This window comes from Zingiber officinale, chromosome 6A (genome assembly GCF_018446385.1).
Source record: "Zingiber officinale cultivar Zhangliang chromosome 6A, Zo_v1.1, whole genome shotgun sequence".
In the NCBI taxonomy this organism is placed as follows: Eukaryota; Viridiplantae; Streptophyta; class Magnoliopsida; order Zingiberales; family Zingiberaceae; genus Zingiber; species Zingiber officinale.
This window is the reverse complement of record NC_055997.1, coordinates 37,903,388-37,921,961: the sequence shown is the minus strand read 5'-3', so window position 1 is coordinate 37,921,961 and position 18,574 is coordinate 37,903,388. Positions and strand designations below refer to the sequence as shown.

The 18,574-nt window shown below is 39.7% G+C and overlaps 1 protein-coding gene across 1 annotated transcript; it reads left to right on the top strand.

Moving 5' to 3' along the window:
• The first annotated feature begins 7,437 nt into the window (after positions 1–7,437).
• On the top strand, positions 7,438–8,456 carry LOC121994757 (protein FAR1-RELATED SEQUENCE 1-like). Its single transcript, XM_042548685.1, has 3 exons — positions 7,438–8,066; positions 8,169–8,226; positions 8,319–8,456. The coding sequence occupies exons 1-3, from the start codon at positions 7,438–7,440 to the stop codon at positions 8,454–8,456; spliced, it is 825 nt and encodes a 274-aa protein (XP_042404619.1).
• Positions 8,457–18,574: the final 10,118 nt, after the last annotated feature.

Here is an 18,574-nt window from a genome sequence, read left to right as displayed (position 1 = left end):
GTCACTTTCATTTTGTGAAATCCCTATCGTAGATCTTTCGCCGTGCCATATCCATGTATGATATGTCATATCTATACCGTTACAATATGTGCCCTGATAGTTTGTATATTTTTCTTCCTTAGATTGCCACATTTTGCACATGGGCAAGATATTCTCATATTCGGATCATTAGTGTTTTCCATTGCAAATTGCAAGAAAGACTCAACTCCATTCTCATATTCACGTGATAGTCTATCCTTTGACATCCAATCTTTGTCCATTCTTTATAACTAATCAATCAACAATGAGCTAATACCTAAAAATATTAACACAAACAATAGTGTGAAACTATAACAAAATATTTAAACAATTAATCAAAATTGTATTTCTACCTGAAAATTTTTGACCATACAGGTTTCTCATCAAAATGCAATCCCAATAGCAAATTTCTCACTTGGGGAGATAACCTAGTTATCTATATTATCCATATGTACATGTTTGTTAGAGTCTACGTATAGGTAGTTAGGTACTTTTGCCTTGGTATAAATTGTAGAGTCATATAATATTGGAGCATTCACCAAAACATATTCTCTATTGAAACATGTTAACCTTTAGTTGAAAAATGAAACCATTCCAGGAAAATGCTTGAATTATAACTTATAATAAGCAACTTTGTTTCTTTAGCACTTGAGAATCTGCAACTTCCTCAAAGGGACATCAACATAAGCAACTCAATGCAATAGTGCATGATGTATTAAATCATACTTAAGCCATTAAGCTCTTAGAAGGCAAGTGACATAAATATAACAATAGTAGTTGATATAAATTCAACAAACTGAGTAGGCACAAGTCACTGCCCAGAATTAAGATGAGATAATGCAGAACACAAGTTTTAGATACAATAAAAATGAGAGATATTCTCTGCGCATTAAGGGTACACAATAAAAATAATAGTAGAATAACACTAGAGATTGATTAATTTCAAGCTGCACATTATACCTGACGACAAAGAAAGGCTGGAATGTGAATAATATCTGCAACTTGGCCAACAGCTTCACACTGAATTTGAGAAAAAAGGATAGCATGTTATATGCTTCATGCTATTTTTAAGGATTAATACCTACTGCCAAAGTCTATAGCTAAACGTTTAAAAATTCCAGATTAAATCATGAGAAAATACAATCAGGGGAGGGGGAAAATTGATGCAGTATGAATCCGGCAAAATGGCTAGTTCGGAAAATAATCAAAAATAAACAAAATCTTATTCTAGAGGGATGGAAGAAATTTTACCTTTCTTTCTTCCGTTCCTCCTACTCTCGAATCTGCTCTGCGAGGAAGGAACTAAGATCGAAGGGTTCAGAGGAGTTGAGGAGCCGTGAGAAGATTAGGAAGGGTAAGCTGACTTTGATTGAGGAGATGGGGAAATGCGAGATTAGGGATCTCGACTTGGAGGAGTTGGGCCGGCGTGAGGAGTTTTGCGTGAGGAGTTTGGGTCGAGATTAGGGTTCAGAGGAGATCACGCGGCAAGGAGAGGAGAAGGCGCTCGTGGAGAGGAGAAGGCGCTCGTGGAGAGGAGTGGAGAGGAGAAGGCGCTCGTGGAGAGGAGAAAGAGAGGAGAAGGCACTCGTGGAGAGGAGTGGAGAGGAGAACTCGTGGAGAGGAGTGGTGAGGAGAAGGCGCGCGCGCGTTGAGGGTTTAGAGTTTAGCAAAGCGAGGGCTGCGAATTTATTTTAAGTGAGTTTAGGGGAAACATACACAACACTTTAAAAAACGTTTTTTAAAAAAATATTGTCTTTGACCATAAACAACAACACTAAAGACAACACTTCATTAAAAACCGTTGTCTTTAGTAAAAAGTAAATACCATAGACAACGCTTTTCACTAAAAGCGTTGTAAAACAAAGAACGACAACGTTTTTATTAAAAAGCGTTGTCTATTGGGTGTTGTTGAATGCAAAAATTCTTGTAGTGATTGTTTGTCTTATGTTATTATGAAACCTAACTATAGACTCCAAGCCTTCCTCGTCTACGCTGAACAATATTTGTAGTCCCTCAATCTAAATGTTGACTTTGGATCTCATTTTTGGCCATCTTTACGTTTTATGTATTTGTTTATAGTTAGCCACAAGCTGCTACATGTTGTAGCAGCTTCAATGGTACAATGTTGCAATATCATCAGCTTGTAAGGAGGTGCTCCTTGTCCCCGCAGGACGGTCTAGTGGCCAGCACATGAGTTGTTACCGGCATGACGTCTGGGGTACAATACTCGGCCAAGCCGAGATTAAATGCCTCTCCTACACTTTGTAGCAGTTTGTACAGATTGGATGTCACCTCGTGTAGCAGTTACTTTGAATTAGCTGCCACATCGTGTGGCAGTTAATTTGAATTAGCTGCTACAACGTGTAGGAACTAATCCTATTTTGTGAGATCCAAGAAGATGTAGCCGTTGTTAATGCTGAATTACCTAATAAATACATTTGTATGCAGACTTATCAAATAGAGTATAGGTGACCTACGACATCTTTCCATTCATCCGTCACATCCATAAATGACCACTCATACCTGTCAGTTATGGGAGGTGTGACAAGCAATACCTGTCATAAACCACGGTTAGTGAAAGGAAATCCGAATCTTACTTTTTCAGACCGCCAGTTGGATGCGTGAAGTGGATTGATTTTGCCCCCTCCCGCTTTCACAACACACCCATCTTCCGCCGTCTCTCTCACTGTCAAATGACAGTTGTATCCTTATTTTTCCTTTTTGTTCGATTTTATTTAATGTATATTTTTTAAATTTTTTTGTAATTTTGAAGATTTTTAATTTACTTATTTTTTTTATTTAATTTATTATATAATTTTTTCATCAAAATTTATATATATATTAGTAATTTTATTTACATTTTTATTAGTTTTATGTTTAAATGATTATGTTTATCCAAAAAAATATAATAACCTAACACAACTAAGATTATATAAATTTATATAGGTAATTTAAAGACTGAGGATTTTCAGCTTAGTACCAGTGATGTAGTAGCTGGATTTTCTTCATTGAATGGTCTAAAATGTCTTATTATATGAAGTGTCCTTTGTGAGGATTAAAGTATAGCGCCAACAGAACCAACTACCCTTAATATTCATGCCCACAACGAATATGGTAGCATAAGATTGGAGACAAAAGGTAAAATGATATGACATTATGACCTATCAAGTAAATGCTCTACATTGTACCAGTATACCTTTCAATTAGCTGCTACACGTTGTAGCAGCAAAATATCCACGCATAACTCGCCTCTACTCCACGTTGTAGGATGTTAGGGTCCTAGCTGCTTATTTAGCTTACCGCGTGAAGCGTTATTGTGTATTTTTTAATTATTTTTTTTTGCCATCTGCAGCATTAACGCGTTCATAACCCGTTAATGCTATAGTAAATAAAAAACGCCACGTATCTCTGCAGAAGTAAAAAAAAAAAAAAAAGGTGTCACGTCTGCGTTAATGCTTAGGCATTAACGCCCGTTGCAGATGCTCTAAAAATTTGTAATCGTAGCATAAATCTTTGAGGGTCTATTGAATGACCACTTAGAGCAGGCATCGACCCTAGAATGACCACTCAGAGCAGACCCATCACCCATATGACTATACATAGCTGGCATAATGAATGACCCCTGCCTCGTTTTCTTCTAAGTAGCTTTCTCAGTCAGATATGTTTGGGCTCGTGCTTGCACCTGATTTCTCTTTATAATTGAGGGTCGCAACGTTCATGAATGTGGCAAAGGGTAATGAATAGCAGTTTCATCAGTTGCCCACATTTTATCGGCACCACCTCCGTCAATCCATCCATGCCTTCCTATATAAAGCTGGAGGTGCATGAGCATGAAGCTCCCAAATCACAAAAGGCAAAGCGGTCAACTAGACTTCTACACTCTAAAGTACAGTTTCATATGTTAAATCCTATTTCCTTAATACAATCATCATCGTCTAGCTCTCATCAACATACGTGGATGATAGGCGGATGGTCATGCAAATTTCTCACTTCTGTCTTAAATCATGTGTGCGCAACAAAGTGCTTCTTCATCCCCCTGAGGAATCGTCATGGAGCACATTCTTTGTGATTCTCTCCTCCTCGAACTTGGACCATCCGCGACCAAGTGACGTGAGGTGTATCAAGCTCCCATTTTGGCCAAGAAAAAGAGGTCATGTATCCTTCCACTGTCTAGATTATGGTTCCATACTCGTAAAATTAGTTCCTCATTCCAAACACCATCGTCAAGCCCTGATACGTGTATGTTGATGAGGTTTGGCTGCTGGAGTACATTAGGGAGAGGATGATGGCCTCGAATAAGTTTTCCCAGCCAGTCACAAAGGATGCGAGGCATGTGGGAAATAATACAATCACTTTACTAGTCACAACACTCTGTACGGTTGATGAAGGGTGTTTCCGAATGGAGATGAATGTGGATGATATTTGGCCTATATGAATATGACGTTGCTGGTATGAGAGCAGTAGGTGTTGTTGGAGGTTTTAAACACTGGTCAATATATGACCACTGATGCAATGAAAATGTAAATGTATTAACATTATTAGCTCTTGTCTTTGTAATAATTCAATGTACGGGTGTCATACATTGTTATCCAAGTTCTACTACATTATGTAGCAATTACTACAATATATTGTTAACCACATGAAATTTTTTTTAATTTTATTATTCTCATTTTGTGTCGTAAGTGTATCGTAGAAGCATGAACTGATATATTCAAGTAGACTAATGCATACTTGAACAAGCACGCGACCTCATGAACTGACGTCCACGCTGGAGCAGCTACGTTGTGGCAGACAGAAACACCATTGTAGGAACTTAATTACCCTTCCAATATTAACACATCCGGGAGAAGTCAGTGATAATAATTTTAACTTACGTTAAGGTGTAGCAGTTACTGGTCTGTAACTAAACCAACACAGACCACGTCCGTCTGTATATTTATTGGAGGTGTCAAGGTTTGTAAAAATTTATTTCCAAACTATATTTCTAAGATGTTAATTGTACGAAATAGTTTGTTCGACCGTTGGGCGTTGGCTACTTCAAAGTGTAGCAGCTATTCGGCCGGAACTGCGACAGAGTGTCGCATCATCTCTTAACAAACTACCAGAAGGCAAAAAGTGTAGCAGCTATTAGGTCCACATTGTAGCAGCTACAACATTATAGCTGCTACACTAATGTAGCAATGGTTGAGGCTGGAGAAATGTAAATCTACTTAAGGTGATGATATAGCAGTTACGGCTGACAAAAAACTTATAACTTATTGTTGTAGCAGTTACGGTTGTAACAAGTTACAAGTACTGCCAACTATCTGATGTCATTACTCTGATTTCTGTGAGGTATCTAGAAAAGGCGAAAAGCATACTAATTGTTTCCTTGTATATATTATGTAGGAGAGTAGATGCTACAAAGAGAATCGAATCGACAGTAACCAATACACGAGTTGCATCTCCATATAGGGGGTAGCTGCTACAATGTCTAGAAACTAATTCGAATTAAATGCTAAAGAAATCAGCAGCTCACGGTCGGTGCCTTCTCCGAAAATGTGTAGCATCTAATCTATAGAAACTGCTACTGAGTGTATCAGCTAATCTATAGAAACTGCTTCTCCCATCTTAAGTTCGATCGTCGGGACCGTCACAGCTCCCCCCAACCTCACTACGACATCTTGTTTCTGCCTTCGATTCTTCGACTTTTGTAAGTTAGTTTGACTATTCACTTTGGTAATAGGGTTACGACGGTAAGGGTTCAGATGGAATATTTTCGCCTTTTAGATTATCGTACTTATATCTTCGATCATATAACCATTTCCGCAATCTAATATATTAGCATAATTAGTCATCATCATTGATTGTAATTCATACCTACAATCGGTCCTAAATATGTCATCCTCTAGCAATGGCAGACACCTCTGAGGGTCCTCACCTATACAATCCCTAAGAGGGGGAAGATCGAAAACCACAGATTGAGATGGAATTTCCATCATTGGAGGAGGCCTTCGCGTTCTATAATCAATATGCACATGAATCGGCTTTAGTGCAAGATTAGGCAACAGTAAGAAGAATAAGCGGACAAATGAAGTTGGATGGAAACAATTTGTATGCTTTAAAGAAGGACATACAGATGAAAAACGAAAAAAAGTTGCTCAAGTTGACAGTGTAAAGGAAAGAGCACGTGGGGAAGTAAGGACTGGATGTAGGGCAAAACTATCACTTGTTAAAGAACAGACCGGGGCAAATTGGATTGTCACTAAATTCTTGGAAAGTCATAATCATCCACTCTCAACACCTTCGAAGGTGCATTTGCTCCGCTCACATCGCCATGTTTCTAAAGCCAAGAAAGTTTTGACGCAACAGTTTGTAGAAGCTAATATCCCAACTTGTCAACAAGTCCGATTATTGGAGATAGATTCTGGAGGCCCTGAGTTTCTAGGTTACACGGAACGGGATATTAGAAACTTTGAGAGAGAGTTAAGGGATGAACAAAAGGGAATTGCCGCTGAAACACTGATTGAGTTTTTTGCGACTGAGAAAGAGAAGAATTTCACCTTTTTCTATGCTTATGAGATTGATTCAACAGGAAGATTCACTAGGTGTTTCTGGGCGGATCATGTATCAAGGAGGGCATACAACGTCTTTGGTGATGCTGTTGTATTTGATACAACCTATAACACCAACAAATATGGGTTGATTTTCACACCCTTCATAGGAGTTAATCATCATCATCAGAGCATCGTATTCGGTTGTGCCTTTTTATGTGATGAGAAAACTGAGTCGTTTGTTTGGTTGCTTACAAAGTTCATTGAAGCAATGCCTAAAGGTCCACCAACTGTGATTATTACCGATCAAGATCCAGCGTGGACGGAGGCCATTGGCCAGGTTTTACCTCAAACAGTGCATCGGTATTGTTTGTGGCACATACTCAATAAATTTCAAGATAAATTACCCCCCTTGACTTTTCGTAACTACTATCAAACGACAAAGGATGTAATTGTTAACTCCTCATCCCCAACCGAATTTGAGAAGACATGGGAAGAAGTTATCAGGTGTTCTGGATTGGAGAACAATGATTGGTTAACATTGATGTATGAAATAAGACAAAGGTGGGTCCCATTATTTTTTAACCATGTTTTTTCTGCTGGAATGTCAAGCAGTCAGCGATCTGAAAGCTCACATTCATTTTTCAAGAAGTATGTATCACATAAGAACTCATTGATGGATTTTATCACACATTTTAATAGAGCATTGCGACACCAACGACACAATGAGTTAGTTGCCGACCATATTGATATGGTCGAGCAACCTAAGATTAAGACAAACTGGCCTATGGAATATCAAATGGTCAGGGTGTACATCAAAAAAAAATGGTTGGACTTTCAAAGTGAAATGACTGTGAGTCATGGTTATTATGTGCAACAAGCATCTATGGTTGGTGATTTAGTGGGTTACCATGTCATGAATTTTCAAAGTGGTTCATCTGCAAAGCCAAGGGTCCTCACACATGACAAACTTGCAGACTACATATCGTGTAGTTGTAGTAAATTTGAATTTGAAGGTATTCCATATAGGCATATGTTAGCATTTTTCCGTATCAACCAAGTGTTTCTACTGCCTGATAAGTACATACTCAACCGATGGACAAGAAATGACAAGGTGGGGGCAATCTATGACTTTGGTGCGCAAACTTCGATCGACACTCCAAATGTGAAGTTGATGGCAAGACACTCTAGGCTATCCTATAAAGCTTCAGTAGTTATTGATGTTGCATCTTTAACTGATGAGGGGACAAACATGTTGGATGATCAATTCGATTATATATACAGTAAACTTCAAGATCTTAACATTAGCAGTAAAAATGACAACCAAAGTCAAAGAAGCCAAAGCATCGATGGGGGGCCCTCTATTTTTGACCCTTCTTTGGTGAGGGCAAAGGGGTGTGGAAAACGATTGAAATCGTCAAAAGAAACAACAACCTCAAAAGCGAGGCTATGTCGTGGATGCGGCCACCGAGGTGTCTCACACGACAAGCGCAATTGTCCTTTACTACAGCAGAGGTATGTGTCCATTAGTTATCGCCTTAGATCATACATATTTAGCTGCGCATAACAATTTATATCATCCAAAAATAATATAGTAAATAACTATACAATTTCCAGATCAAATGCTACAGAGAAGGATAATACCAACGACGACGAATCGTATGAAGAAGATTTGGCATCTATAGCTGGTACAATCATGTTTTTGTGTACCTATATGACTCAATCTGGACGCATATTTATCTTATAATTTTTGCACTAATCTTGTAGGATCTAACACCTTGCCCTTTCCGTTCTGAGGATAGGTACTACCACTCTCTAGTCTCTAACTTGAAGAGGGTAATACAGGCGATCCTAGAGGTATTGAACATTGTGCAAAATATATCTGAACATGCCCTCGAAATGTAAATGTTTTGACATTACTTTCTCAGGTAATTATATTAGTGAAATGTATGGGTGCTATAACGTGTTATCCTTGTACTAAGTAGCTACTACATTTTGTAGCGGCAACTACCATATATTACTCTATTTGTAAACACCGGATTAAGTTATTGTTGCACATATCACTGATCCATCATTTCCACATGGAGCGCATATTAGCTGCTACACTATATGGCAATTAGTGAGGATTAGCTGATATACGATGTAGAATCTAATTCGGTGACGTGACATGATCTGCTAAGGCCACACCGGTCACATGTATTAATACCAAATATATTTATACTCATTAAGAGCTGCTACACGAGGTAGCATGCTGCTACAACGTCTGACAGTTTTACTAGCCGTAAGCACTACACACATACATCCAATAGATTATAATTTACTGAAACATGGAAGTTACTTACAAACTTTTTAAAGGTAAATAAAACAATAACAAAGAAATACAAATTTGGGTAAATACAATAAGTTGTGGAAGCTACATGTATATGTAAATGCTACAATGTGTGGCAGTTATTAGTCATAGTAGCTGCTACAACGCTTTACAAACCAAAGGGATTCCGATGCAGCATCACATATCACTTTTTTCAGCGCCTTTAAGCAATATGATATACAACTACAAACAGGTGTAGCAAGTTATTAGTCTAGGAAGCTGCTACACCGTGTAGCAGCAAACCTAAACACATGGTCCTGCAAAAGCATAAAAAATTATACATGTTCCAATCATCCTGTAGCAGGAAAGGTGCTGAAAGAGCGAAAAGTCATGCATCAAAAATAATTTTTCAATCAAGTTGATATGCACAATATGAAAACTATGGCTAAAGTGTAGTGTTAATCTATGCTAGAAAATAGAGGGGCTAGAAATCCGACTAACCAAGTCAGCTGCTACAAGGTGTGGCAGCTTTATGCACAGTTAATTGCTACACGTTGTAGCAGCTTCCTCCCCATGAAGCTGCTACACCTTGTAGCAGCAAAATGAAAGTCCACCAGAGAACAGGCGGTTGGTGCAGCCGACCTTTCACTTTCCCGACAGGGGCCCAAGTGGTCATCCAGACGACCTTCGACGAAAACGAGGGGGACGGAGGGAGCGAAGGAGAGAGAATTCCAATCAATCTGTAGCAGGAAAGGCGCTGAAGCAGTGAAAAATTTTTTTAAGAATAATTTTTGAATAGGGTTGATAAAGACAATATGAAAACTATGAGTACCGAGTACGTTAATCTCTGCTAGAAAATATCAAGGTAGCTGCTACAAGGTGTGACAGCTTCATGCACAGTTAACTGCTACACGTTGTAGCAGCTTCCTCCCCATGAAGCTGCTAAACCTTGTAGCAGCAAAATGAAAGTCCACCGGAGAGCAGGCGGTTGGTGCAGTCGACCTTTCACTTTCCCGACAAGGGCCCAAGTGGTCAGCCGGACGACCTTCGATGAAGACGAGGGAGACGGAGGGAGCGAAAGAGAGAGAATTCCAATCAATCTGTAGCAGGAAAGGCGCTAAAGCAGTGGAAAAATTTTTTAAGAATAACTTTTGAATCGGGTTGATAAAGACAATATGAAAACTATGGGTACCGAGTACGTTAATCTCTGCTAGAAAATATCAAGGTAGCTGCTACAAGGTGTGGCAGCTTCATGCACAGTTAACTGCTACACGTTGTAGCAGCTTCCTCCCCATGAAGCTGCTACACCTTGTAGCAGCAAAATGAAAGTCCACCGGAGAGCAGGCGATTGGTGCAGCCGACCTTTCACTTTCCCGGCAGGGGCCCAAGTGGTCAGTCGAACGACCTTCGACGAAGATGAGGGAGACGGAGGGAGCGAAAGAGAGAGAATTCCAATCAATCTGTAGCAGGAAAGGCGCTGAAGCAGTGAAAATTTGTTTTAAGAATAATTTTTGAATCGGGTTGATAAAGACAATATGAAAACTATGGGTACCGAGTACGTTAATCTCTGCTAGAAAATATCAAGTCAGCTGCTACAAGGTGTGGCAGCTTCATGCATAGTTAACTGCTACACGTTGTAGCAGCTTCCTCCCCATGAAGCTGCTACACCTTGTAGCAGCAAAATGAAAATCCACCGGAGAGCAGGTGGTTATTGGAGCCGTCGACCATCCAGGTCGTAGCATAAGTCCTTCCGACCTTCTACCACGACCAATCCAAGTCATATCCTACAAGCACGGTTTCATCAGTCGTAGTAGTTGATGCAACGGTTAGAAATGGGAGCAAAGCCGCGGTGCATCTTTATACAATTATTATAGCTATTTTTATACCGATTTCACAAGTTAATAACGGTGTGGATTAAGCAATTAAATTGGAGTGAGGTGGTAGGATCTCACAGTAGACCTGCGATTGAAGACGCCGGAGCAACTTTCCGGCCGGGAGCGCGAGGGACGAGTTTCGATGGAGGGATCGAGGGAAGGGGGCGAGCGGCGAGCCAAACAAAAAATATTGAACTTTCCGGGAAAACGTAAGGTCGCCCGAAGGACGAACGCCGGAGGGGACCGGGAGCGAGGGAGAGAGAGCGGCGAGGGAGAGGGAGGGAGAGAGAGAGAGAGCGGCGAGGGAGATTTTATTTTTAGTAATAAACGCCGTCGAAATTTTGAACAAAGGCGAGAAAGGGAGAGAGTCACTTTTGTAGATTATTTTATTTGTAGTGAAATCGAGCTGGCGGTGCCACGTCTGTGCATCGCTTACGGTCGCGCATAAAGTGTCGCCCAACATAACATTTCTCTCTCTATATATATATCCTTTTAGTGTATTGGGAAATATATAAAACTTGGAAAACCAATTCCATCCTCTATGTTATTTTCCACACTTGAAAATCTAGAGTCTTATTTTTTTAGGCAAGGTGTTTATTTATACCTCAATTTCTCAAATCATTGATTGCTTAATTGATCAATTAAATTCCTCTATGTTACTTTCAACACTTAGAAAGCCTAGAGTTTTATTTTTATAGGCAAGGTGGGATATTTATACTCCAATTTCTCAAATCATTGATTGCTTAATTTATCGATTAAATAGGATCGTTATTTATACTCCAATTTATCAAATCATTGACTGCTTAATTGATCGATTAAATCCCATCGAAACTGATAATTTTAAATCATAAAACTTATCTTTGGATTGTCAAATAATATATAATATATTTTCCCAATATATTAAAGATATTATTGACATCTTTTTTTGGATATTACTTTAATTATCCACAATATATAATTATTTTATATTTATATATTAAATTTAATTAATATCCACATTATATTTATTTCCAAGCCCTTGAAATTATGGAGATCATTTTCCATCTTCACTTAAAATTTCTAAATTATATTTTTTTTAGCCTGTCTTTTTATTTGAATTCTAGGGACTATCGACCCAGAGTAAGGAGGACTAATAAATTAGATAAATAATTAAACTCTTTAATTAATTTATCCAACTTATTAATTTCATTATTACTCCACTATACATATAGAATTGCACTCTCCTTTATTATAAAATATACCATTCAAAATTAAAGTCAAAGATTTTTTGTTTACCTTTTCATTACTTTTTATCCCCATTTATTATCAATTAACTAATGAAAGGTTTAATTTATAATCTAATTATAAATTAGTTTGGTGTAACACTTAGTTCCAGAATTAATAAATGAAAGAATCATGTTTCTACTTCCCTTGAAAAGGAATGGATTCTAAGCCTGTGAATTTATATTTATAATCATTCATTTCAAATACAAATCTAAAATGCAAGTGTTGAGCATACTCAATTGCAAACTTTAAACAAGTAAATTAAAAATTACATTGAAATGAATAGGAGTCTATAATCACTTTTGGATTAAGATATTTTCATATATAAATAACAAAATTTATTGTGAAATGTCTAATTAAATCGGTCTTAGTCCTACATAATTTCATTATATATAAATGCCTCACCTAGATGTCTCCATATTCCAAATTAGACTGACATAATTATAATGTTCATGGCGCATTAGTGATGTTTTAATTAAATATCTCATGCTTAACTTCATACGGATTTAATTTAAGTTTATTATTCATGATGTATATATTACATTCAATAAACTAATGATTTTATTAGATAAAAAATTTCATGCAAACATGTTTAGCTTTTATTAATTATAAAAATATAGAACCATTACAATCAGCTTCTAATACTTCTTTCTATTAGCAAACTGGTGTGAGAGTGTTCCTCTTTAACAAGTTGAACTACTATAGGTTGTTAGGAAGACTGACACTTCAGTTCGTCTGAGTAGGGTTAGAGCAACCGTTGTATTCTCCCATCAGTGGCGGTTGAAAGTAGCTAATAACTCTTAAGCTAAAATTTATATTGAGAAGGAAATTTCCCTACATGGTGCGACTCCTCTCACTAACCTCTGAATCTCTTGGAAGTCATCTAGCTAGTGGATCTATTTAATCATCTGGGTAAGTATGGCCTCTTCAATTGTTAAATTACACAATGGTAGATGTAAAAAAAATGCAAAGGTATAAGAGAATGTAAGAATGCACTAAAGGGAGAGTGGAATTCTCCTTCTTTTTCCAGGGATATATATGATATATCTAGCTAGGTATAATATGAGGATCATGTTCAAAGCAAATGGTACGGGGCACGTCTCTGTGCATATATCTAGAGAGAGAGCGCCTAGGACAGACTCTAGGTTCTAGGTTTGACCTATGATGCTGTGAATAGAAAAGAATCTTTCAGTAGGGTCAGGAGTCAACGAGCAGTCAAAGTTCAAGATAGGTTAAAAAGTTGAGTAGTTGACTTAGCAAGACCTTCTTTTTCCGATCGGCTATCGTCGATCGAATAGGCTCTTTATAGGCCCACTTCCAGTTCTATTGGACCTGCATCGGCCTCTGCTCCCCATTCTCTCATGATCGACTGTCGTCGATGTGATAGGCTCTCTACAGGCCCCACTCCTGGCTCTGCCAAACCCACATAGGATTTTGCTCCGTGTTCTCTCCCGATCAACGACCACTGATCGAATATGCTCTCCACGAGCCCCAGTCCTGGTTCTGTCGGACACGCACGGGGCATTGCTCCTTATTCTCTCATGATTGGCTGTCGCTGATCAGATAGACTCCCTATGGGTCATACTCCCAGCTTTGTCAGACCTACAAGAGGCTATGCTCCTCGTTCTCTCTTGATCAACTGTCATCAATCAGACATGCTCTTTATGGACCCCACTCCCGGTTATACCGGACCCGCACGAAGCTTTATTCCTCGTTCTTTCCCAATCGGCTACCACCAATCGAACTGACTATAAAAGAACCAACACTGATTTGTTAGATCACCCATAGAACTTTACTCCCTCTTGGGATATCGCCATGGCTCATTTAGGTCTCATAAAAGAGTGAGCTCTCTACGTGGGATCTATCTTCCAATTTACAATCTAATAGGCCTTCCGATCCATGAGCCTCTTTTTTCATTAATACATCACGTAGATTTGTCAGAGAGTCAAAAGATCATATCTATGTACAAATACACAATACACTCTCCTCATACCCATGATGTAACTACTAGATATAATATAATTATTATGATGAGCCAAGTTGTCTGATAACAAGATAATGTCTCATTAAATACGGGGATTGTGAGATATTACAAAAGATGATCCTTTTCCACTAGTACGGATACGTGTGCGCATGTATGCTCACACCTCATACTTTCATTTTTTGTGTCACTGTTTTGCTCTCACTATTTTTTGACTTGATTATCGAAATAGCTACACCACGGACCCCCTTTTCGCTTATTGACGACTTCTCTCCTTTTACTAGTGGTTGCAGGTGATTTTTGGAATTCTTTAGTCAATGTCTTATTCCTGTTCCACATTCCAGTAGTTCATCAACAGTCCATTTTCCTCCATTTTCAGACGAGATCAACCTATAAGGCTAGGAGCAAACGAGATGGGAAGCTATGCCTAGGGTTATATGGACAATCGTCAAGAGCTTGAAAACTCAAGCAATTTGGGAGTTCGAGCAGATGAGGAACTTGGAGCTCGGGCAATTTAAAATAGAGAGCTCAAGAACTCATGAGCTTGGGCAACTCAGGAATTTGAGAATTTAAGCAGCTTAGGATGAGTTAATTTAAATTGGATGACTCAATTCAGACTAATTATTCTTTAATTCGCTAAAATTGGACTGTAAAAAATTAAGAAAGTGTCTTAAGGGAAGACAAAAAAATTATTGGCCTTTTAGAACATCCACAATGGAAGCAAATGACTTGAGGGAGGGAGTTCCCTCCCACATCTGAACTCTCGAAGAGTTCTAAGGGGATGCTCTTAATATCAGAGTGAAGTGATGTTAGTTAGAGCCCTAGAGCCAATCATTTGATGATTGTATGGACTTATTGTATCATATTCTTGTATATTAATAAAGGCATTTGTTTGATTATTATACTTATTTGTATTAGTGTCAAATAGACTAAGTATAATAGCGTCCTTGAGTAGAAGGTTCATACCTATATCAATCGATTAGTTGAATCGATAGTGAGATGATATAGGGAACACTACTCTAAATCATTCCTAGTCGAGTATTAACATTCAGTGACAATGTTAATGCAATAAGACTAGCATGTAGGTCAGCTCGATGACTTGATCTCACAAGTCATGGATATAGAGATATCAAGCTGACACATGGGTATACATTGGAGAATGTGTACTGAATGACCCGCCATGAGAAAGTATCATGGATCGTTATATAAGTGTCATATACTTTCTCATGTGGCTATTAGTATGACTATTAGTCCTTAGACCTGAAGTTACCATGGATCCCTACATAAGGAGTTATGTACTTTGGTTTCGTCAAACGTCACCCGTAACTGGGTGGACTATAAAGGCGATTACTGGGTATATAACGAATTATGTAGATGGATGTGAGTGATGTAGATGAGATCTATCCCTCCCATATGACGGGAGCGACATCGGTATTCTTGATAGAGTGAGACCACAAAGTGCATGGCCATGCCCAAATGAGTCAACATTAGATGTTGAGCTCATTTGATCGAGTGAGTCTACTTGGAGTTCAAGATTTAGATTGATTAGAGGATGACACGGTCTATACCTCATATTGATCAATCTAGATGTCTAGGATAGAAGGACACTTGTCACATATTGTGAGGAGTCACAATTAGAAGTCACAAGGTGATGTTGGATCTCAACATTTCTTGTAACTTGGATAGCAATGATGTATTGATAGATGTCACTCATTGCTTATGTTTCTAAAGGAGTTTAGAAACATTGCCAATGTTACAAGTGTTGGTGCAATCTTAGGTCAAGGTTGACCTGGTTGACCTGACTCGAGTTGACCTGACTCGAGTTGTGTTTTGATGTTTGACGATGTTTGACGAGAAGAGAGTTGTATTCTTGATGTTTGACAAGAATAGGTGTTTGGGATATTGTAGGTGCAACCTTAGGTCAAAGTTGACCTGGTTGACCGTGATTCGGGAAAAGTCCAAGCAGGGAGCTTGGCACGCGGAAAGTCCAAGCAGGGAGCTTGGCACGAGGGAAAGTCCTAACTGGGATGTTAGGCAGTGTGGAAAGTCCTGGTGAGTGAAGCCAGGCAGTGGGAAAGTCCTAACTGGGATGTTAGGCAGTGTGGAAAGTCCTGGTGAGTGAAGCCAGGCAGTGGGAAAGTCCTAACTGGGACGTTAGGCAGTTGGAAAGTCCTGGTGAGTGAAGCCAGGCAGTGAAAAAGTCCTAACTGGGATGTTAGGCAGTGTGGAAATCTTGGTGAGTGAAGCCAGGTGAAAGTCCGGGTGAGTGAAGCCAGGCAAGGGAAAATCCAGATGGATCAGGGATGATCGGACATCTGGTGTTGAGGAAAGTCCAAGTAGGTCAAAGGGATTGACCGGACACTTGGCGGAGAATTCTAGCAGGTCAAGGGAGTGACCAGATGCTAGGAATGAAGTACCAACAAGTCAAGATTGACCGGATGTTGGTTTGGACTTGGTTTGGGCGAAAACCATGAACTAGATCGATCGGGTGATCGATCCAGTGATACTCGAATATTCGATCGGTGCGGTGACCGATCGAATACATCGATAGCCTCATCAGTGATAACTGATCGATCGGTGACCGATCGAGTCGATCGAAGCGAACAGAGCGGGCGCAGAGGCTGATCGGTGCGGGGACCGATCAGCTCGATCGGTCCCGGACCGATCGAAGTTCCTGATCGATCGTGGACCGATCGGGAGAGTTCCTGATCGGTCCATGGACCGATCGGGGACGGAACAGAAGGCTTCTTCCCGATCGGTCTGCGGACCGATTAGGATGTTACTGATCGGTCCCCACCGATCAGGGTTCTAGCCGTTGTGACGCAACGGCTAGTTTCTTCGCTGTTTCTTCTTCGCAGGTATAAGGAGACGAGGGCATCTTCTGTGAGACCTCTCTCTTTCTTTTTCCTTCTTAGAACTTCTGTTCTGCTGCTGAAGTTTGAGCTTCGACTGAGCTTTGTTGAGCTCACTTCTGAAGCCCCGCGTGAGCTTCTTTCGGCTGAGCTGCTTGTTGGCATTCGTCCGTGAAGTTATTGCTTCCAGGACTTCAGTCGACGACAAGAAGGCAAGCTTGTATTGTTACATTCATTGTATTTACTTCTTGTATTCCTTGTATTCTATCTTGCTGTTGCGAGTTATTGTGGCGAGGTTTCTCCACCCACAAGGAGTATCTATTAGCCGGTTTTCCGGGGGCTCATCCACCGACGGATTGACTGGACTCGTCCACCTTACGGACACGCCGAGGAGTAGGAGCCATAATCTCCAAACCTCGTTACATCCTTGTGTTAAAGTTTGGTTTTCTTCTCTTTCGTTTCTTTGTATTTTCCGCTGTGCTAACTCGATTTGTAGAAAGAAAGCGAATTTGGGGTCGGCTATTCACACCCCCCCTCTCTAGCCGAGTACGAAAGATCCCAACAAGTGGTATCAGAGCGAGGTCGCTCTTCGCCGGATTAACATCCGAGGGAGCACAAGCTATAGATGGATCAACTCGGAGAAGACATCACGATTCCACCCTTCTACGATCGCGACGACTTCGCGTTTTGGAAGGTAAGAATGAGATATTTTCTTATGACTAACCTTGAGAATTGGAGTTGTGTTCACTTAGGTTTTACTCCTCCATTGGATAAAGAAGGAGAACTTTTGGAGAAAAAGAAGTGTACAAAGGAGCAAGTCCACCAATCAACCGTCAACGATGAGGTATTGAAAATTTTTGAATTTTCTTTACCTAATGATGTTTTGTGTAGGATAGGTGGATACAACAATGCCAAGGAGTTGTGGAACAACTTGGCTAAGTTCCATGAGGAGAACTCCACTTCAAGCCATGAAGAAAAGTCAAGTGAGTCAAGTCGCTCACATCATGGAGGCATGGATTTAGAGGTTGAGGGTCACTCAACATCTAAGGATGAAGAGGAGGAGAGTTCTTCTTCAAGTTTGGAGCAAGAAGAAGAAGCTTCTACCTCCGGAAGGGATGAAGGAGAGAGCGTTCAACCATCCTCAACCCTAGGTAACTCAAGCAATTTAATTTCTTGTAAATTACGTATAATGTGCTTTGAGTGTAGGGAGTATGGACATTACAAGAGTAAGTGTCCAAGGAGGGTTAGGAAGACTCCACCGGTGCCAAAGGTCAAGGAAGTCGGAGTCCCAACACGCAAGGGCAAGGAGCACGTGGTGTGCTTCCAATGCAAGCGAAGGGGACATTATCGGAGTCAATGTCCGAGGGGGAGGCAACCTCACAAGGACAAGAAGACGAGCACATCGATAGGGGGAGCTAAGGCAAACCCTAAGGTAACCTTTAAGGCTCATTATTGCAATACTAGTAAGATGCATGCTAGTAGTTTGATTGCAATTGACAATAATGATAAGCATGATAATTATAAAAATCGATACACATGCTTAGGTGCCAAACATGTGAGCCTAGATAAGGATAACACTAGGAAAGTCAACCCTAGGATCAACTCATCTAAGGTTAAGGATAACTTAGGTAGAAATCCCAAATCATCTAGACATATGCCTAGGAATACCTCAAAGAAAAATGATAAATTAAAGTTTGAGGTATTAGAGAAGGAGAATCAAGTCTTGAGGTCAAGACTTGATACTT